The sequence below is a fragment of the Aquarana catesbeiana genome, linkage group LG08 (genome assembly GCF_042186555.1).
Source record: "Aquarana catesbeiana isolate 2022-GZ linkage group LG08, ASM4218655v1, whole genome shotgun sequence".
Taxonomy (NCBI): Eukaryota; Metazoa; Chordata; class Amphibia; order Anura; family Ranidae; genus Aquarana; species Aquarana catesbeiana.
The window spans coordinates 33,122,678-33,145,519 of NC_133331.1; the positions used below are offsets into that span (position 1 = coordinate 33,122,678).

Consider the following 22,842-nt stretch of genomic DNA (forward strand, 5'->3'; position numbering starts at 1 on the left):
CTCTGAAGGAACCCAGGTTGAGAATGGCTGCTTTAGAAAGATTAAGGGGTTTATTAAAGTTCCAAAAACTATAAGAGAGATGGTTAGAATGCGGATACCCCAAAACAGGCAAAAATGTCATAGGACGTCTAGTAACACTGAAAACAGGCTTTTGACCTTTAGGGCTCATTTACACCAACAGCCAATTGCAGGAGTGTACTGGGAGGAAACCGTCCTTATTTGCTAAATGTGGCTACTTATCCTCCATCATTCAGTCCCCCCTGCACATCACCCCCCCCCCTCTTCATATAAATTTTCCTCCTTCACATTTCTGTCCTGCCACCCCTTCATATCTCCCCTGTACAGACATACCCCGCTTTACGTACACTTGCAAATATGAATACATTGGCATCTATGGAAAATCATGGTCAGCTTGACATGGCACTGCTCCCGGTTTATCTGATTTTGGGGTTGGCCAGCTTGCCTAGGTAATCAGTTATGCCTTAAATCATAAGCCATAAAGTTCATCTCCATTTATCCCTCTGGAAAAAGCAGCGCTTCTCAATGTGTAACACACAAAAAGCATTAGTAGTATTTGGGGAGATACACCCTGTGAGGATTACTCCAACTGGAAAATGCTTAACCGACAGTTCATATAGGAGATTATCAGATGTATGGGAATTCCACCTTCACCACACCGCGTGATTCCACTCCCTTAGATATTGCACTCACCAGAGATCTATCGAATAAACGTTTTTGGATATATTATGCCCATTCGGTAAATGCCGGAGAGTCATCGACAAGGATATCCCGATTGGATCACCAAGGCAGTTGGTTTATACACACTGGTCCTGTTATTCACTTATGCTCTATTACAATCAGTTCCATTGTTTGGACATAAGGAAAAAACAATCCTCAGAGCGTGAATCTGTTAGGACTTTATTTCCATAAAAGAAACCCCCCTTTTCCCTATGCACTTACAAACATCTATTAAAAGGTAGCATTCAGTATTAAAGGCATCACACTGTACACTGTATCAGGATACTCACTCACCGCTCGTGAAGATCTGATCGTCCACAGTGATTCCCGGGAGGAGATTGGAACAGCTGACATACAACAAGCCGTGTGGTCACGCCTAGACGCGTTTCGTCGTTCCGTCTTTGTCAATAGGCATGTATATCACTGCTTGAGATAACACAGGAAGTTTACACAGGACAGCAGTAAGGGCTTGTTTAAACTGCCCGCACACTAAATCCTCCATTTTAGTGTGCAAATAGGTGTGCATTGCACAATTTTTTTTTTCACTTTTTTTTTTTTTTTTTTATAACTTTATTTGAAGTGGCACAAAGTGAAACTTCATTCATGTATCTGTACAGCAGTGGGAGCATTATAGTTTGGTGCTCTACACTGTTGTGCAGTGACAAGCTGTGCGCTATGGTAAAAGTGCTACATGTCTGCATTTTACTGCAACACTTGGTATGTTACAGTGTGAATGGGGCACATGGGAAACAATTGTTTTCTGTACTTTCTAGCAGTGACTGGTGTTGATCCAGTGCGATCAAGCTTTACATTTCTGACAGGATCAAAATGTATTTTTTTGCACACTGCTAAAGCAAAATGCTTTCAATTATATATTTATTGGCCAAAATGGAGAAATTAAGAAAAGTTCATTTAAAAAAATATGTTGGATGAATGTCACACACAATTGTGCAGGCTGGGTGACTTTTCCCCTGTATTTTCTGTAATGGATTAAGTTTTATGATTGTCAGCTCCATCTAGTAGCCAAAATGTAGTTTTATGTTCTCAATGCGGTATTTCAGAAAGCTATACTGCATTCTGAATAAACATAGGAAAAATAAGGAGTTGCGCTAATACCTATATAACATACCATAAAAATCTACAGTGAAAGAAGATTTTGGTGATAAGTGTAAATAAAGATAAATATAAAAAACGTGTGATTATAATCAAATAGAGTCCCATTGAGTGAAATTTCAATAAAATATCCTAATGACTGCAAATCATCAGCAAAATATAGAAAAAACAAGTCCACGTGATAATTAGTGTTAATCCGTGACAGCAAGGGAGGGTCCACCACCGGGAATGGAAGGGGTTACTCCTTACCAGATGGCCATGACCCCCCACTACAGAGGATCACAGCAAGCAGATAACCTTGTGAGCCAGAGAATGGAAACTGTTAACGGCGTCCACTAGAGGTCATCTCATCGTCAGCCACACCAGCGAAACCCAGGGCAAAGGTACCATAAAATATATGAAGGGAACTCACATAGTGTAAAACCAACAAAATTTATTCAAGTTTAAAAACCACAAAATGCACACTTACAAAGCGTAGTAGATAAAAAAGCCTTAAGTCCGGTTCCTTGGCCACAGGAGCGCGGACAAACCCGTCCTACTGGAATACAATTTGCTTGGGGGTGACGTCAGCGCGTCGTCCAGACCCCCAAGCAAATTTTTACACTATGTGAGTTCCCTTCATATATTTTATGGTACCTTTGCCCTGGGTTTCGCTGGTGTGGCTGACGATGAGATGACCTCTAGTGGACGCCGTTAACAGTTTCCATTCTCTGGCTCACAAGGTTATCTGCTTGCTGTGATCCTCTGTAGTGGGGGGTCATGGCCATCTGGTAAGGAGTAACCCCTTCCATTCCCGGTGGTGGACCCTCCCTTGCTGTCACGGATTAACACTAATTATCACGTGGACTTGTTTTTTCTATATTTTGCTGATGATTTGCAGTCATTAGGATATTTTATTGAAATTTCACTCAATGGGACTCTTTTTGATTATAATCACACGTTTTTTATATTTATCTTTATTTACACTTATCACCAAAATCTTCTTTCACTGTAGATTTTTATGGTATGTTTTATATAGGTATTAGCGCAACTCCTTATTTTTCCTATGTTTATTCACAATTAATGTTTATTGTCGGATTTGCAGCTTTTCAAACGACCTAATTATTCACTTGGTTTTTAGCGCAGTTTTTTCCATTTTTTCTATACTGCATCCTGGCCCCTAGATGGAGCTGATGATCATAGGAATTATCGTGTGCAAGCATTGAATAGGACTTTATATAGCAGTAGTCTCCAAGCTGCGGTCCTGGGGCTGGATGTGGTTCTTTGATTGTCTCTATCTGGCACTTGGGGTACTATACCATCCACCACTGACAATAAATGATGGGGCACTATTCCTCCCACTAAAACCAATGTTGGGGCATTGTTTACTTCCACTGACGCTGGGGCATTTTCTATTCCCACTGGCCACAGTCCGGCCCCCCCTAAAGTCTGAAGCAGAGTAAACTGACCCTTTGTTTAGAAAGTTTGGAGACCCCTGTTATATAGGTAGCAAGCAAACATTTCTACATGTTTGCTTGGTACCTACAGTGGATATAAAAAGTCTACACACACACACCTGGTAAAATATCAGGTTTCTGTGATGTAAAAAAATGAGACAAAGATAAATTATTTCAGATTTTTTTCCACATTTAATGTGACCTATAAACTGTACATCTCAATTGAAAAACAAACTGAAATCTTTTAGGTAGAGGGAAGTAAAAATAAGAGTTTAATGCGTATACACAGGGGCGTGACCGGATGTCCGAGTGAGTGGATGTGTGCGGGCTAGCTCCCTGCTCTGGCTCTGAGGTACTTGTCGGCTGTGCCCCACAATACGAGCGGAGACGGCTGCAGGGAGAGATACTGCTGAACATCCCCGTGAATACCCGCGAGTACTCTCGCGCGATCTGGAGAGTCAGGTGCAGGATAGTCCTGACTCGTACAGCCTTCAGCGGCTCTCTAGCGCGAATTTCAAAAGCAGAGCGAGCGAATCACTGGAGGTGAGAACCGGAGAGCTGGGCACAGGCCAGGCTTTGCATCCCCGCTATACTTGCCATGACACGAAAGAGGGGAGAGAAGCCGGTGCACCAGGAGAACGCGAGCGCACAATCACAGCGTGCAGCCAAAGACAAAGGGAACCAGGCGGCAGCAGCTAAGCTGGAGCAGTTTGCTCCTACCCCTGTTCAGACACCAACAAAGGGGGAGGAAGCAGCCGCAAGCCAGAGTTCAGCTGGGAGCCCCCTCTGACAGAAACGGCCATGGACAGATAACAGCGGCGTTAGGGATAAAACCTGCAAGCAACAGGATGACAGAGGGGGGAATCCTTGAGCCTGAGCCATTCTCTGAAGCAGGACCATCATCAAAGGGAGAACCGACAATGAAAGGAGTCCTGCAAGCAGTCAACGCCTGTCAATTTTCTCTATGTGAACTATGTGATCAATTGAAGGGCATTAAGGAAGAGTTATCTTTAGTGAACCATGATTTACAAAAGATATGTGAAAGGACAACCACTTTAGAGGGGAGGCTTAGCTTAGTGGAGGATGATCTGAACCCAATAAAACAAGAGCTTAAAATTATGAGAGAGCACATGGATATACATGCGTCAGAAATGGATGATATGGAAAATAGACTGCGCAGGAATAATGTGAGGGTGTTGGGCCTCCCTGAGCGGAGCAAGGGCTCCAATCCCATAGCGTTCCTGGAGAAATGGATCAGGGAAATCTTTGGAAAAAATACTTTTTCCACTACTTTTTTTTTAATTGAAAGAGCACAGAGTCACTTTTTAGATTATCGCCACTAGGAGGATATCCCAGGTCACTACTCTTGAAGTTTTTTTAATTATAAGGATAAAGTCACCGTACTCCAAAGCTAGAGAAATGGGGAAATATCCTTTATAATGGAGTAAGGATTTCTATGTATCCAGACTTTTTACCAGAGTTGCAGAAGCGAAGGGCTAAGTTCACAGAAATCAAACATAGTTTACAACAGTCTAAAGTTACATATGCCTTGTTGTACCTAGCACGATTACAGGTAACAGCCCTGGGGGAACCCAGTTTTTTGATGGACCAGCTGGGGCAGCAACATGGCTGGAAGACAACAAGAAGAGACTGCAGACAAATTGAAAATTGGGATCGATATGAAAATGACGTTTAGATTGCATAGTTGATTAATAAAAGTTTAATACACTTAAGGGAGATGGAGCAGGGAGTCGCACTTAGGATGAAGTGAATAACGAATGAGTGGGTTTTTTCTTTCTGAAGGTGTTTTTTGTTACACCTTCTTCTTCTTCCTCCTTCTTCTTTTTTTTTGGGAGGGGTGGGAGTGAAAGGGTTTGTAAACAAAAGGATTATGGGTATCACTTGGGTTGTATGGAACTGTCGCAACAAAAGCCCCCAGGGTAAGCCTAGAGTAAAATTTGGGGGGTTGAGTGGGGGTATGTGGAGAGTAAAGTCACAAAACAATCACATAGAAAGCATAAGAGTGTAATGGAAGTACATCTGATAGCATTGCAGAATCACGAGGGCTTCACGTTTAAAATGGAATTTATACACAGTTCAGTCTCGATTAAAAGGAAATGGATGCACCAAGATATGGGGTGAAATTAAAAGGGGAGGAGGGAAAACCCCTTCCCTTTTTTATTTTTTCTTTCTCTAAATGCAGTTTAAAAAGCTTAATATAGGCTCCTTGAATGTCCAGGGGCTGGGTGACCCAGTTAAGAGAACCGCAGTTTTTTCTATATTAGATATGCATAGAGTGGGACTGCTCTGCCTGCAGGAGACACAACTAACAAAGGCTACTCAATTTAGAGGTAGGATATTTCAGTGTCAATATCATTCTGTTCACACCTCATATTCTAGAGGAGTGAGCATTTTTGTTGGGGGTGGGGTGGTTTTCTCCTGCAGGCAGATTAACATAGATGAATTTGGTCGTTACATCTTGTTCTCTATATCTTTTAATTTTTGCTATAATAAATATCCCAATTTTTTTTTCCTCTGTTTAGGCCAATATGTATTCTTCTACATATTTTTGGTAGAAAAAATCACAATAAGCGTATATTGATTGGTTTGCGCAAAAGTTATAGCGACTACAAAATAGGGGATAGATTTATGGCATTTTTATTATTATTTTTATTTTTTTTACTAGTAATGGCAGTGATCTGCGATTTTTATCAGGACTGTGATATTGCGGCGAACAAATTGGACACTTTTGACACATTTTTGGGACCATTGACAATTATACAGCGATCAGTGCTATAAAAATCCACTGATTACTGTATAAATGTCACTGGCAGGGAAGGGGTTAACACTAGGGGGCGATCAAGGGGTTAAATGTGTTCCCTAGGTGTGTTCTAACTGTGGGCGGATGGGAATTGACTATGGGAGGAGAGAGATTGGTGGTCATACTTAGTATGAACACACGATCTCTCTCCTCTCCCCTGAGAGAACCAGGATTTGTGTGTTTACACACACAGATCCCAGTTCTCGCTCTGTCACAAGCCGGGCACGCTGCAGGCGTGCGCGCACCTCCTACAGCGTCTTAAAGGGCCGACGTACAGCTACGACGGCTCGCCCAGGGGATCCATTCTGATGCAGTATAACTGCGGCGGTCGGTCGGCAACCGGTTAACCACTTAAGCCCCGGACCATTTGGCTGGCCAAAGACCAGAGCACATTTTGCGATTCGGCACTGCGTCGCTTTAACTGACAATTGCGCGGCCGTGCAACGTGGCTCCAAAACAAAACTGACGTCCCTTTTTTCCCACAAATACAGCTTTCTTTTGGTGGTATTTGATCACCTCTGTGATTTTTATTTTTTGCGCTATAAACAAAAATAGAGCAACAATTTTGAAAAAAATGCATTATTTTTTACTATAATAAATATCCCCTAAAAATATATAAAAAAAACATTTTTTTCCTCAGTTTAGGCCGATACGTATTCTTCTACATATTTTTGGTAAAAAAAAATCGCAATAAGCGTTTGATTGGTTTGCGCAAAAGTTATAGCGTCTACAAAGTAAGGGTTCGTTTTATGGCATTTTTATTAATAATTTTTTTTTTTACTAGTAATGGCGGCAATCTGCGATTTTTATTGTGACTGCAACATTATGGCGGACACATCGGACAATTGTGACACGTTTTTGGGATCATTCTCATTTTTACAGCGATCAGTGCTATAAAATTGCAATGATTACTGTAAAAATGACACTGGCAGTGAAGGGGTTAACCACTAGGGGGCTAGGGAGGGGTTAAGTGTGTCCTAGGCAGTGATTCTAACTGTGGGGGGAGGGGCTCTTTGTGACACATCACTGATCATAGCTCCCGATCACAGGGAACTATGATCAGTGACAGTGTCACTAGGCAGATGCTTGTTTACATTAGCATCTCCCCGTTCTTCAGCTCCGTGAGACGATCGCAGGTATGCCCGCGGACATCGAGTTCATGGGACCCGCGATCCTGCTCGCGGCAGGGTCGCGAGCGCACTGCCGGCGGCGCGCACACGACGGCAAATTCAAAGGAACGTACCTGTACGCCCATTTGTCCAGCCGTGCCATTCTACCAACGTAAATGTACATGTGGCAGTCGGCAAGTGGTTCATGTAGTTTATGGTGGATAAGACAGACATACCGGTTATAGTGGTGGGGGATTTTAATGTGGTCCTGGATAGGAGAATGGATAGGTTTCCACCAGGAGTACAGATGGAGAATCTGTCTGATGGTTGGCTTTCCCAGTTTTTGGAGGAGGCAGGGCTGTTGGATACATGGAGAGTATGGAATCCGGATGGTCAGAAATATTATTGTTTTTCAAGTTCCCATTCCACACTCTCCAGAATCGACATGGCTCTGGGAAATGGGGAAGCATTGCATCTGGTGAAAAGTGTATCTTACTTGCCCAGAGGCTTGTCAGATCATTCGCTATTGGTGCTGTCTGTAAACCTGGGTGGAAAATGTCCGGGTGATTGGAAAATAAGTCAGTTTTGGATGGAATTAATGGGGAAACCACATGAGGTATTATTAGCTTTGAAAGAGTTTGTAAAGATAAACACCAGTACAGCACCAATGGAGGTGACATTCAGTGCCTTGAAGGCATTTCTTCGAGGTATGTTGATCCAGCAAGTGACAAAGTTTAAGAGGAAGTCCAGGGAATAGGAGGAGCTTATCGGGGAGGAGGTGGCAGAGGCAGAAAAACAATACGTGAAAGATCAGACACCGGAGAAACAAAGAACATGGTTAGATAAACAGCAGGATTATAGAACAGTGGTGATAAGGAAAGCCGAGAATAAGCGACTCTTTCAAAGGCAATGTTTTTCGGAGAGGGGTAAAGTGTGGGATGTATATTGGTTCTCTTAGTTAAAATGAATTCCTCTTCTTCTGTTATTCCTGCTATTAGAACGGTAAGGGACGGGGTCTCTTCACATATGTCAGAGATCACAGGTACATTTAAAGAGTATTATGAAAACTTGGACAAGTCACATTGGGTAGACGGGGAGGGCCAAATGGGGAATTTCATTAGGAGATTGGAGGTCCCAGTCCTTTCAGGGAGGGAAAGAAAACCTGGAGTCCCCTATAACTTTAGAAGAACTGCAGCAGGCAGTGGCCAGGATGGCTAACCAAAAGTCTCCTGGGCCAGATGGGCTCCCGGTAGAGAACTATAAATATAATGGGGAGGTGTTGCTCCCCGAGCTACTGAAGGTGTTGAACTGGGTGGTGGTAAAGGGGAAGTTACCTTCTTCAATGACGGAGGCTACTATCATTGTTCTACACAAGGAAGGGAGGGATCCGTTGGACACATCCTCGTACAGGCCTATATCCTTATTGTGCTCTGACGTAAAAATATTGTCACAGGTGTTGGCGACCAGGCTTAATAAAATTATTCAGAAACGTAGATCCACTGAATATTAGGTGGTTATATCCGAATCTGCAGACCCCGATGGAGAATGAGGGCTCAAGGGCTATTTTGTCCTTGGACGCAGTTAAGGATTTTGATAGCCTGGAGTGGCACTATCCTCTGTCAGGTCCTGAAGGAATTTCGGTTCGGCCCTTCTTTCATCAGTTGGATAAAAACATGTTTTAATGCCCCAAGCACAAAAGTTAGAGTTAACAATGATTCCTCAGGTTCCAGCTTGGGAGGGGGACAAAGCAGTGATGCCCCCTATCGCCCCTACTCTTCGCCCTTGCGATGGAGCCGTTGGCAAATAGCGGTTAGGTCATCTTTAGACATGCATGGATTTCAGAGGGGGATAGGAGAGGAAAAGATTGCATTGTATGCAGACCATGTATTGTCTTTGGGGGATACCCAGTCATCCCTGGTGACAGCAGTGAATATAATTAAGGAGTTTTTTGGGACTGACCGTAAACTGGGAGAAATCAACGCTTTTGCCTGTGGATCCCCTTAGAAACTCCTTACCACCTGAAATTCCTCAACTGGAAGTAGTGGATAAAATGAAATATCTGGGAATATGTTTTACGAGAGACCCTAGACAACACATAATTATAAACAAAAATAGAACGACAATTTTGAAAAAAAACACATTATTTTTTACTTTTTGCTATAATAAATATCCCCAAAAAATATATAAAACAATTTTTTTCCTCCGTGGCCAGAACCACCTCTGAAGGGAGTCTATTCCACGTTTTCACAGCTGTTACTGTGAAGAAACATTTCCGTATTTGGAGAAATCTTTTTTTTCTCCAGACGTAAAGAGTGTCCTCTTGTCCTGTGTGATGACCTTAAAGTGAATAACTCGCCACCAAGTTCACTATATGGGCCACATATATTTGTACATGTTGATCATATCCCCCTTAATCTCCTCAGGAGAAAATAAATTCAAGTCCTCTAATCTTTCCTCATAGCTGAGCTCCTCCATGCTTCTTAGCAGTTTGGTTTCCCTTCTCGGCACTTTCTCCAGTTCCCCGATATCCTTTTTGAGAACTGGTGGCCAAAACTGAACTGCATATTCCAGATGAGGTCTTACTAATGATTTGTACAGCGGGCAAAATTATATGTCTCTGGAGTCCATACCTCTCCTAATACTAGAAAGGACTTTGTTCGCTTTGGAAACCGCAGCTTGGCATTGCATGCTATTATTGAGCTTATGATCTACCAAAACCCCCAGATCCTTCTCGACCATTGACTACCCTAGTTGTACTCCCCCTAGTATGTATGATGCACGCATAATATTTGTTTTTACATAGTATTTTTTTTTTTTTTATATAATTTTTTTCTGTTGATGGATACTGGTATATAAAATGCACCAAAACATACTGCAACAAATAAAAAATCGGAGCTGTAAATATGTCCTGTTATGTATTTACCTTTTGAAAAGGGTATCCATAATGAATATGAAAAATGCCGTGTAGAAACCTTTTGTTAGTAAGTTACTGACATAACTGAGAAATATGCACAGTACCATTGCTGACCTTTCTCTGAAATGCTAGTTGACTGGCTGTTCCTGGGTACTCCGGTTTCCAGGTCATAGACCTGCCAACAGTGATGTCAGAATACTGGACCATCAAATCTGGGTGAGTAACTCTGAAAGGTTTGAATTCAGAGAATCAGTGGCCAGAAAACTGATTTTGAGATCAGCAATGGAGTGTCCCCTCATTTGTTTATCAGACAGGCTTTCTTTAAAGCGGAGTTCCACCCAAAAGTGGAACTTCCGCTTTAAGCACTCCTCGCCCCCTTGCATGCCACATTTGGCATGTCATTTTTTTTTTGTGGGGGAGCGGGTACCTAGTTCTGACAGGTGCCCAGCTCCCGCTTCCACTGCTTAGGCAACGCCTCCTCTCCCCCTCCCTCCCTGCAATCTTCTGGGACACGTTACAGGTCCCAGAAGATTGTCCGGCCACTGAGAAGGCGCAGTGCGCATCTGGCTGTGAAGCTGCAAGCTGTCACAGCCGGGTGCCCACACTTGCAATGACGGCGCCGTGGACAGGAGAGGCCCAAGGCTTCGGGGGGGCCACATCGCTGGACCGTGGGACGGGTGAGTGTCTGTTTTATCAAAAGTCAGCAGCTACACTTTTTTTGTAGCTGCTGACTTTTAATAAACGTAACCACGAGTGGAACTCCTCTTTAAATTAGACAAGCTGATAAGCTGAGAATGTGCTGAAACACTGCCGAAACCTGGGATGGAGCCAGAAGACACGGGGACCACCATCACTTGGTTAAGGCTTGTTGGAGTAGCTCCGATCTGTTAGGGTTTCCATCCGTCACACTTTAGCGGATCGGATGTCAGCGGACATGTCACCGCTGACATCCGTCGCTCCATAGACCTGTATGAAGCGTCCGTTCAGGTCCGCCTAAAAAAACTGACAGGCGGACCTGAACGGTCCACCCGTGTGAAAGGGGCCTTAATGCCAGACAGCTCAAAGATGAATCTTTGACATAGAATAGCGTAAGTCAGTGATTATGGAAGATCACCCATGTATGATGAGTGTTAACGGTTTATTCGTTCTTTCTATGACAGTCAGAGGAAGATTATATTGAACGGAGAAAAGAACTGGAAAACCTTTTGAAGAAGAATTCAGACTGGATTTGGGATTGGTCCAGCAGGCCTGAAAATATCCCTCCCAAGTAAGATTCTTGTCTTTTTCTTTGGTTACGTTTATCGGGACAGCTGACACTGCATTCATGTACACAAACTAGGTTTCAGTTTAAAATAAGTTTGTCATTTTAGAGCAGTACTCACCAGTGACTACAACTCTCATTCCATAAGGCTTATATGACTTGCAGATATGGTTTTATTGAAAGCAGCAAGCGTGCTTATTCACAATTGTTGCAGTTTAGGCAGGTGATCCTGTCCATATAACACATGTATGTACCGAATCCATACATGCGGTTCCCCTGACCCTCTGTCTGGACAGTGCTGATTGGCCCTGTGCTGATCACATGCACCATCCCAAGAAATAAAAAAAAACTCTCTAGCAATGCACACCAAACTGAGCATGTGCAGAGTCCCCCAAGGCTCTGTACTATCAGGAGATGGATTGGAGACTGTGGAAGAAGGGGAGGATTAGAGAAGACTAGATCAAACAGCCTTTTTACACAATGCAGAAGATTAAACCCTTAGGTTCCACAGTGAGTATAACAAGCATTCTTTACTGAATATACAGACTGATTTTACTGTTGTGGGTTTATTAACACTTTAACAAAAAAGGTTTCCTTAAAGCTGTGTGATGCTAAACATACTGAAAAATAGATTTGATTGATTTGAAAAAATTTGATTATTATTTTTTCTTCCCCCAGGGAATTTGTCTTTAAGCACCCGAAGCGTAGCTCCGCTCTGAGCATGAGAAATACAAGTGTTATGAAGAAGGGTGGGATTTTCTCTGCAGAATTTTTAAAAGTTTTCCTTCCTTCCTTGTTATTATCCCACCTGCTGGCTATTGGACTGGGGTACGTTGTATACAATACAGTAATCACTGCAAATGACACAGCCATTGACCTTTATTTAATATGGTGTAGAACAATCTGCAGGAGTCCTAAAATAGTAGTCAGGAGTCACGACTGACATTGACTTTTTTTTTATCAACAGCATTGTGCAATTTGCTTTTGCTATTCAGAAATGATACAACAGCAAAACTTAGCAACATTTTTCAGCAAACCAAGCTATTCCGTGTACGCAGGGCAAAATGTTATTGTCCTTTTCTAATGGGGAGAGTGATAAATTATCAAGTATGCTGGGAAATATTGATGGCAATAGCCATCCAGCCAAAAAAAAAAGGTTCTCTCATGCAGCGGGGCTGTGCCCGCGCTGAACAGGTCAGCTGCTCATTTTGTCTGAGGGAGAGGAGAAAATAAATTTACTTAATCCTCCGATCCTCCCAGTACAAGACTGGTCCGGCACTCCCGTACTCCAGAGGTCTTGAGTTGTGGACTGTTCCTGATGTCATCAAGCCCTGAGCAGGCTTCATAGACAAGGAACTGTCCACTGCTGATCTGTGGGGGAGCACCGGTTTTTGGTGGAACAAAGGATTGGGGGAGTATAAGGTTTCTTCTCACCCCTAGACAAAATGAGCAGCTCATGCAAAAAAGTAGAAAGGCTGGTGCCATGGAAGTCGGTTAGAACATAGTTTTATTATTGCATGTGCACGATAGTCAAAAAGAAATCCAACGTGTTGGCTAGATTAAGGCCTGATGGCCAAAACGTGTTGGCTTTCTCCTTTTTTGCATGGACTATATGGAGGTTTTACAGAGACTTCACAGGCTGAGTGCTGTGTTCTTGAGGCTCACCAGGCATTGCACAGGAGGTAGTAGCTCGGATGCACCTGTTCCAAAATGAGCAGCTGACCCATGCAGTGTGGGCACAGCCCCACTGTATCGGAAAAACTTATTTTTTTGCCTGGAGATGGGCTTTAGGTAGTTTACAGAAGATAGCTGAGACAGCTGATTCCTTGTTTGAAATTTCAGTTCAGTCCACAGGAAAGAATGGATCAGTAGGTAATTTTAGCTTTAATAGAAGCATATGGGGGCATGGTTTCCACATGGCGCTGACCGGACGTGTCTGAAGTGAGCTCCGTCCATGCACCGGCCTTTATACCTCTAGCAATGCCTACTAAAGCCTCGAAATCCTGCTCAGCACTTGGTAAGAGGTCAGGGAGAGGATCGGCCACGAACTGTCATCCTTGGGCTCCATAAAAAGATTTCTTGCCGCTGAGAGGAAACCAGATCCTCGAGATCCAGAAGGTCAACCTCCCTGTGCAAGCGGCTTCACTCCGGGAGAGCTCCCGGCCTTCCTGCGGCTCGGAGCTGATGGAAGATCCCAGCTCACCCGCCTGCTTAGATGTCTTACCTAGTAAGTGGCTTAAAGAAAGAACTGGAAGGGATGTTTCACAGCCTCGAGAAATCTATAACAAAGGAAATTACAGCAGTAAGGTCAGATATGTCCCACCTGCTAGCCCAAGTAGAGGACACGAAAAAACGCCAAGACACACACGAAGTTGCCATTAAGGAATTACAGAACACTGTCACTCAGCTGGCACTTGCCCATCACTCCACTCTCTACAAGCTTGAGGACTTATGCCGCGTACACACGGTCGGACTTTCTATCCTACTTGGTCCGGCACACTTTCCGACGGACTTTGTCCGCCAGGTGCGCCGGACTTTAAAACGGACGGACTTGCCCACACACGACCCGACTTTCCGGCGGGCTAAGTCCGCCCGTCTTTCCGACTGACTTTCGCCGGAGTTACGGCGGACTTTCAGAATGAACGGACTTGCCCACACACGGACAAGTCCGTTCATTTTGAACGTGACTCAGGTGCGACGGGACTAGAAAAGGATGTCAATCTTGCTGCTTTTATCGGCGAGATTGACACCTTGCGAGCCCCGTCGCGGGGCATACCAGGCCCTTAGGTCTGGTATGGATTATAAAGGGAACCCCCTACGCCGAAAAAACGGCGTGGGGTCCCCCCTAAAATCCATACCAGACCCTGATCCGAGCACGCAGCCTGGCCGGTCAGGAAAGGGGGTGGGGACGAGCGAGCGCCCCCCTCCTGAACCGTACCAGGCCGCATGCCCTCAACATGGGGGATGGGTGCTTTGGGGGAGGGGGGCGCCCTGCGGGGCCCCCCACCCCAAAGCACCTTGTCCCCATGTTGATGAGGACAAGGGCCTCTTCCCGACAACCCTGGCCGTTGGTTGTCGGGGTCTGCGGGCGGGGGCTTATCGGAATCTGGGAGCCCCCTTTAATAAGGGGGCCCCCAGATCCCGGCCCCCCACCCTATGTGAATGAGTATGGGGTACATGGTACCCCTACCCATTCACCTAGGGAAAAAGTGTAATAAAACACACTACACAGGTTTTTAAAATATTTTATTAAACAGCTCCGGGGGGGGAGATCTTCCTCTGGCTTCGGTGGTCTTCTTCCGGCTTCGGGGGTCCCTGCGCTTCATCTTCTCCCGGCGTCCGGTTGGTTCTTCTCCCGGTGTTCCAGTTCTTCGGCCGGCTCCTCTGCTGTCTTCAGGTAGCTCTCTTGCCAGCAGAGGTCCGGACTCCTGGGCTTCTGGGCTTCTTCTCTTCTCTTCTCTTCTCCAGATGTTGACACGACGCTCTCTCCTGCTGGACTGCTCTCCGAGGGCTGCGTTGTGACTTATATAGGCGGAGACCCCGCCCCCTTTTGATGTCACAGTCCCTGGGCATGCTGGGACTGTGACGTTTTAGGGGGCATGGTCACTGGGTGATGTTGACCACGCCCCCTAAAACCCCCCCCTAGTTTTTTAGTTTTCCTCATTGCTAGAGATTATTTCTTCTTGTTATTTTGCACTTATTTCGGCCGTGCGCTGATGGGGGCCCAATTCCCCCAGTACATGTTTTGTGGGTTTTTTTTTTCTATGTTCCATGCCCCCCTCCTTTTGGGGTTGGTGAGTAAGAGCAGCCTCCATGCTTTCCTGGCTAGACCTTCTACAGAGGCCTTGCTGGCTGCTTGTCCTCTCCATCCCCACAGGGACCACAGCAGTTTACTGCGTAAATGTTTTGTGTATCCCACCAGAGTCCTAAAATCTATATGTCTGTCTTACTTATGTGCTTTTTTCTCTCTTTTATATGCTTCCCCCCTTTCTCCTTCCCCTCTCCTCTTTTCCCTCCCGATTTTTGCTGGTATAGATGGTCCCACAGGCTAAGAGTTCATGCGCCACCGACACAATGGCTACTCTGACCGTTCTGTCATACAACGTAAGGGGTTTGAACTATGCCATGAAACACCAGGTTATGAGAGAGTTAAAACAAGCTGCCTGTTTTTATTACTTTCTTCAAGAAATGCACCTAGCGCACTCTACTTCTGTCAAACGTTCTTCACCAAAATTCTCGAAATGGTAATATAGTCTATCTGATACCAATAAAGCTAAAGGAGTAGCCATTGGGTTTAGTGGGAGCATATCCTTTCAGCTTGATGAGATGATAGCAGATGATCATAGTCATTTTCTTTTTATTAAGGGATCTATAGGCAACACCCAATGCACCCTGGCAAAAATATACTGTCCAAATCACAACCAGCCCACTTTTATGTCTCAAATCCTGACTAAACTAGCTGATTTCGCCAAGGGGATCACTATTCTGGCAGGAGACATTCATATGCCACTAGACCCCATTATGGATACATCACAGGGCCATTCTGGAATCCCATTCAAACGCTTGTCATGTTCAAAAAAAGACTCCATGACCTGCAATTAATAGATGTTTGGCACTTATTTCACCCCAAAGATCAGGACTATTCCTATTATTCCAAATCACACCACTCCTATTCAAGGATAGATAATATTTTTATTGACCATTTCCACCTTCCTCGCTTGCATTCCGCCTCCATAGGTACTGCATCTATATGAGATAATGCACCTCTCTCTATCCATCTGTCCATTCCCTCTCTACTGCCTTGCACCAATAATGTGAAACTCAACAATTCTCTCCTCTCGAATCCTACTGACGTCTCCGTCTGATCCTCATTTTTGACACAGTATTTCACGGAGAACACATCTCCAGAAACTGCTCCTTCTCTAATATGGAAGGCCCACAAAGCAACGATGAGGGGGTAGACTTATTGAACTTGGTGCGAGGAAAAAGGGAGGGCATGGTCAACAATTTAAAGAATTATTGCAACAGGTTGCTGACCTAGATAAGAAACAAAAATTATCCCTGCATAAAACACACCTGGAGGCTCTTCCGCAAAAGAGATAAGAACTTAAGGCTCTTCTTGGCCTAGAAAAAGAAAAAGAAGTCCCACCTTATCTCCCAGAAAATGTATGAATGGGGGGATAAACCCGGTAGACAACTTGCACAATCCCTTCAAGCAAAAAAACCCTGCTTCCTTCATACCTAAAATTAAACTACATTCAGGTGAAATGGCTCATGCTTCCCCTTAAATTGCCATGACTTTTAGGGAATTCTATGCCGATCTTTAGAATGTCAAGGGTGACCTAGAATGTCAAGGGTGACCTTTCCTCTCTTTCCCCGACAAAGAAACGCAAACACATACTTTCCTACCTAAAACAAGCAAAACTTCCGAAACTCCCACGTAAGACACGTAGACATATAAAAGCCGACTTCTCTGTTGAGGAATTACAAAAAGCATCAAAATCCACACCCTTAGCAAAAGCCCCAGGCCCAGATGGGTATACAGTCCTGTATTTATAAAACATTTCAATGACATCTTACTCCCTCGCTTAACGGCTTACGCCAACTCTATTTCTAACACTACAGGCCTACGCCCGGAATCCCTCTTTGCCCATATAACAGTTATTCTATACTGGACCTATAACTCCCCTTGAACCACTTCAGCCCCGGAAGGATTTACCCCCTTAATGACCAGGCCATTTTTTGCAATACGACATTGCGTCATTTTAACTGACAAATTTGATGTCCTTTTTTTTCCCACAAATGGATCTTTCTTTTGGTAGTATTTGATCACCTCTGCTGTTTTTATTTTTTGCACTATAAACAAAAGACAACAATTTTGAAAAAAAACACCTATTTTTTTTACTTTTTGCTATAATTTCTTCCATTAGTTTAGGCGAATATGTATTTTACTACATATTTTGTTAAAAAAAATCGCAATAAGTGTATATTGATTGGTTTGCGCAAAAGTTATAGCGTCTACAAAATAGGGGATAGCTTTATGGCTTTATGGGTCCGCTCCGCTCGTGAGTGGAGCGGACCCAGGAGAGAACCGAACCGGGGAGGTTTATCCTTAGCCAGGGGTCACATCTCCACAATACAGTGATAATTGGTGAACAGCGTGCTTAATCCAAGCGAAGGTGGTGTGCTTTTCCTTTGATGGTTCCATCCTGAAAGGCCCCGACCGGGTTAAGGTCGCAAGCTTCTTTAAGCTTGCCGTTTGGTAAGCGTGCATTCTTATCAATACCACAGTGGTGCGGTGAAGGACATATTGATTTATTTGTATTTCCACCTATCTACGCTTCCCACTTTATCCCCTATTTATGATCGATTTTGGATAGGACTTTTTTACCTTTGTTTATTATGTACTTTTATATGAACTTTGGAGCCTATCTCAAATTTGGGTCTAATATTCAACTTATCTGATTTGGTTATATCATATATACTTTTTTCACTTTTTTTGTCACAGCGCTGCTCTTTTTGTATTTATTACTGTATAAATGACACTGGCAGGAAAGGGGTTAACACTAGGGGGCGATCGAAGGGTTAGGGGGCCTAGGGAGATGTTTCTAACTGTGGGGGGGGGGGGGGGGACTGACTGGGAGTACAGAGAGATCGCTGTTCCTGATCACTAGGAACAGATCACTTTACTCCCCTGAAAGAACAGGGATCTGTGTGTTTACATTGACAGATCCCTATTCTGCCTCTCTGAGGAGCAATTACTTGTGGCCGGCGGACATTGCGTCCGCCAGCCACACGCATTGGCTCTGGCGACGCAGGAGCCCGCTATAGCTCTTAAAGGAACCGCTGTACTGGTACAGCGATTTACGCAATAGAGCCGACCTGCCGCCATATATCGCTGGTCGGCAAGTGGTTAATGCCGCTCCTACATCGCAACTACTTTCTACCTGGAGCCATGGACTCTGGCTTTAAGTCTTGGTCCCCTGATGGCCGTCTTCTGCTTCATTGCCTTATTCAATCCAATGCTCTTAAGCCACTTCCGGTTATTTTAGGTCCAAAACCAATCGCCTTCATGGACAGATTGAGGTATAACCAGCTACAACGCTTCCTTCCCTCCTTACCTCGCCCACTACGGGGTCTACAGGACTTAAACCTAATTGAATCCATGTTCAATTACAAAGATCCTCCACTTCACTGCATTTCGCAGTTCTACAAGGCTCCTCACCAAGCTGCAAAGCCCCTTATAGACCTCAAATCTCATCTTACCGACAAGCAAAAAGACAAAATCCTACAACTTGCCCATATTTCTTCGATCTCATCCAAAATGGCAGAATGCCAAACCAGATGGCACTATACTCCAATTAAACTACACTGTATTTTTCCCTCCAGTTCCCCTTTGTGTTGGAGGAACTACTGGAACATTGCCTCTCATGCCCATATCTGGTGGAACTGCCCCCTAATCCGACCTTACTGGTCAGACATACTCAATCTCATAAATCAGATAGTGGATCTCTTTCTTCCCCTTGACCCCCTGGACAATACTTCTTCATGGTACCCTCAAGCCAGTCGGCCCATATAAACCTTCCCTCACTCCTCACCTATTGAATACAGCTAAGGCTCTCATACCTGCCTTATGGGGTCAACCTACAGCCCCTTCAATGAAAAGCTGGCTACAAAAAGTTGATGAAGTCCATCCCTTGGAGGAACTCGCCCATATTGCTAGGGGTAATGTAAAGCGTCACACCACAATCAGGGCCCAATGGTTCGAATTCAAAATGACCTCTTGTTTGTAAATATGATGATTACTCTACTGCTGTTAGTTGCAAATTTTGTATACGAAGACTAGAACACTCATCTCCTTCCCCCTCTTTTCTCCCTCTTTCTTTTTCTTTTTTCTCTTTTAAACTCTCATTCAACCTACTTTAACATTTGATTGTGAATAATTTTTCAAATGCCTCCCCGGACCCAGGTTACTACATACGGTTACACCTCTTACCTCCTTTTTATTTAAGTTTTCCATCCCTGTTGGTCTACGGGTGGTATTTGTTTGAAGTTGTACTTATACATGTATCTATACAGTGTACCTGTATTATTTCTGTCTATTCTGTTTGCTATTTCCTTAACTAGATAGACATATATAAAAAATGGAGGCACATATTTCAGCCACTGCATCTAAAGCCTGGTAAGATATTCTGTAAGGGATCTATTTATAAAACATTCATTGGACGAATGTCACACACCTTCGGGTAGACATTGTCCCCAATTTTCTGTAATCAATGAGCTCCATCCAGTGGCCAAAATGTGGTATAGTTTTCTGAAATACCTCAGTGTGAAAATATTTTGGGCCACTAGATGGTGATGATCATAGAAATTAATCTATTACAGAAAATATAGGGAACATGTACCCAGCTTTCACAAGTGTGTGTTTGTGTGACTTTTGTCCAACAAATCTTTTATAAATAGACCCCTAAGTGTGAGAGTCGTTTGTTAATTGGAGGTACATTATGTGTACCAAAATGTGCCCAGCAAAGCTGTGTCAAGAAGGATGGATATATATATATATATATATCTCTATTACAGTAGTACCTTGGATTACGAGCATAATCCGTTCCAGAAGAATGCTTGTAATCCAAAGCACTCGTATATCAAAGCGGATTTCCCCATAGGAATCAGTGGAAACTCTGATAATTACTTTCACAGCCACCGTTTGTCTATGCAGTACCGCATGTGGCCAGAGGTGGGGGGGGGGGCGCCAGAGACTCTCGGAGACACTCTGGAATGGAGTGTCTCTGAGCGGCTCTGAAGGTCTCCGAGCGTCACCGGCGCCCCTGCACCTCTGGCCAAATGCAGTACTGCACACCCCAGAAGCTTTAATCCTGCTTGTCTTGCGAGACAATGCTTGCAAACCGAGTCAGATTTAAAACAAATAAATAAATAAAAACAGCTCGTATTGCGAAGCGCTTGTAAACCGCGTTACCTGCAATCCAAGGTTTTACTGTATTGTTGTTCGGCAGAGTCTGATGTATGGTTATTTGCATAGTGTAGGTAATGTTTGTCCTGTTGAACTTATACCTTTTTAATTCCCTTGATTTGTGGTTTTGGATCTTGCCCCTAAGGCTCCGTTCACATCTAGGCGTTTTTGGGTGTTTTTCTGCTCTAAGCCTCAGCTCTAAAGACGCCCAACAAGACCAATCTCATTCATTTCAATGTCCCCTGTTCACATCTGAGCGTTCTGTCGCCTAAAATAAAACGCCCATCGCTCATAAAAGTACAGGAGCTGCTTTTTTGGCAGATTACAGGCGTTTTGCTGCTTTTACATTGGGGACATTTTAACCTTGAAAACGCCTGTACAAAAACGCTGCAAAACTCTGCAAAAAGGCCTAGATGTGAACGGAGCCTTAACCTTTATGAATACTAATTATCAGGGCATCTTTTCCCAGTTTTCTGCGATCATTGAGCACCAAATGGATCATATCAGGAATTTCACTGTTATTTGGAGCCTTAGCATTAAAGCTTTGGTTTGCTTTTGTCCAAATATCACAAAGTTTGACCGAGGACCTCTCAGGCTGATAGAGCTTACATTTCCCCAGTTCTAGTTTTTGGTCACTCAAAGATGCAAAACTAAGCTGAGTACTTTACCTGGAAACCTACTGGTGTTGAAGGTCAGTCTGCCTAAAAGTGAATATTTAGTTGTAGGTGGAACCTTGGGTGCTAAACATAGGCGTGCGCAGCCTATTGGATTAGGGTGTGCACCCCAAAACTCAAACACACACGTGTGTGGATATATATATATATACATACACACAGACGCACACTTTTAAATAAATGTAAACAAACATTTTGAAATGTGTTAAAACAGTTTTTAATATTTCAATACATTTTACATCTTATGGCAGAGCTGGTCAGAGGGAGAAAGTGGGGATGATATTGGGAGATATGGGATCATTTGGCAGTGGTAGTGGGGGGGAGGGTAATGGGATCAGTGGCAGTGCTAGGGGATTGATGGGATCAGTGGCAGTGCTGGGGGGATGGAAGGAGTGGAAATGTTGGAAAGTTGATGGGATCAGTGGTGTTTATGGTGGTTGTGGTGGGGGGTAATGGGATCAGTGGCAGTCCTGGGGGTATGGGATGAGCGGCAAGGTTGGGTGGGATCATTGGCAGTGCTGGGGGTTGATGTTATTAGTGGCGGTGGTGGGGGGATTCGTGGCAGTACTGGGGGGTTGAGTGGCAGTGGAAAGGGGGATCAGTAGCAATGCTGGGGGGAGATAGGATGAGTGGCAGTGTTGAGGGGCATGAGATCAGTGGCAGCAGTGTGGTGGGGGGATGGGATTAGTGGCAGTGCTGGGTGGGGGGATGGATGGGATCGGTGGCACTGCTGTGTGGGGGGATGGATGGGATCGGTGGCAGTGCTGGGTGGGGGGGTGGGTGGGATCAGTTGCAGTGCTGGGTGGGGGGGTTGGATGGGATCGGTGGCAGTGCTGGGTGGGGGGATGGATGGGATCAGTGGCAGTGCTGAGTGGGGGGATGGATGGGATCGGTGACAGTGCTGGGTGGGGGGATGGATGGGATCGGTGGCAGTGCTGGGTGGGGGGATGAATGGGATTGTGGCAGTGCTGGGTGGGGGGATGGATGGGATCAATGGGCACCCACTTGCTCTCAGTGTGGACTCCATGCTTGCTGTGTCTCCGGGTCCCTCCAGGCAGGCTTCACGTGTCTCCTCACACAGTGGAGACCTCCTCCGCTCTTCCTACTCTATCAGCTGGCTCTTCCAGTCCCCCGGACGTCATGCCCCCATCTGCCTGCTGCTGTAAATTCAATGGGCGGAGCCGCGGAGAAGCTGGGTGGGCGGTCCTGCAGCAGTTATTTAGAACGAAGGAGTCAGGGGGAGCTGGGAGGCATTCAACGCTGTAGGGTGGAAAATGCAGAGCATCGGTTGTTCTATATGTCGCCTGCTGCCCCTCTCATCCAGGTGTAGACAAGTAAGTCAGGGGATTAGGGTGTGCCCAGGCACACCCGTCACCCCCCCTGCACATGCCTATGGTGCTAAATCAACCCCAGGCGTTTTATGTCTTGGACACTCCAGCAGCCAAATCGCCCTAACATATTATCCATGTCCGTTCCTGTCTACCACTGAGGTTTGCCTATTTCTGTCCATCTATGAGTCTCCTATTCCACTCCTAATGCCGCGTACACACGGTCGGACTTTTCGTCTACAAAAGTCCAACGGACGCCGACGGACTAAAGCTGGCTGGTAATCCGATCGTGTGTGGGCTTCTCCGGACTTTCAGCAGACTTTTTCAGCCTCAAATCCGACGGACTTTAGATTTGAAACATGCTTCAAATCTTTACGTCGTAACTACGACGGACCCCGAAATCCGCTCGTCTGTGTGCTAGTCCGACGGACAAAAACCCATGCTAGGGCAGCTATTGGCTACTGGCTATCAACTTCC

At 44.7% G+C, this 22,842-nt stretch overlaps 1 protein-coding gene across 1 annotated transcript in view; it reads left to right on the forward strand.

The window, feature by feature from the left end:
* The window catches only part of BNIP3 (BCL2 interacting protein 3), an 83,533-nt gene that overhangs the window by 48,875 nt on the left and 11,816 nt on the right, over positions 1–22,842 (forward strand). Inside the window, exons 4-5 of the mRNA XM_073595687.1 lie at positions 11,292–11,398; positions 12,071–12,220. Of these exons, the coding sequence (XP_073451788.1) occupies positions 11,292–11,398; positions 12,071–12,220 (257 nt within the window). The remainder of the gene's footprint in view (positions 1–11,291; positions 11,399–12,070; positions 12,221–22,842) is intronic.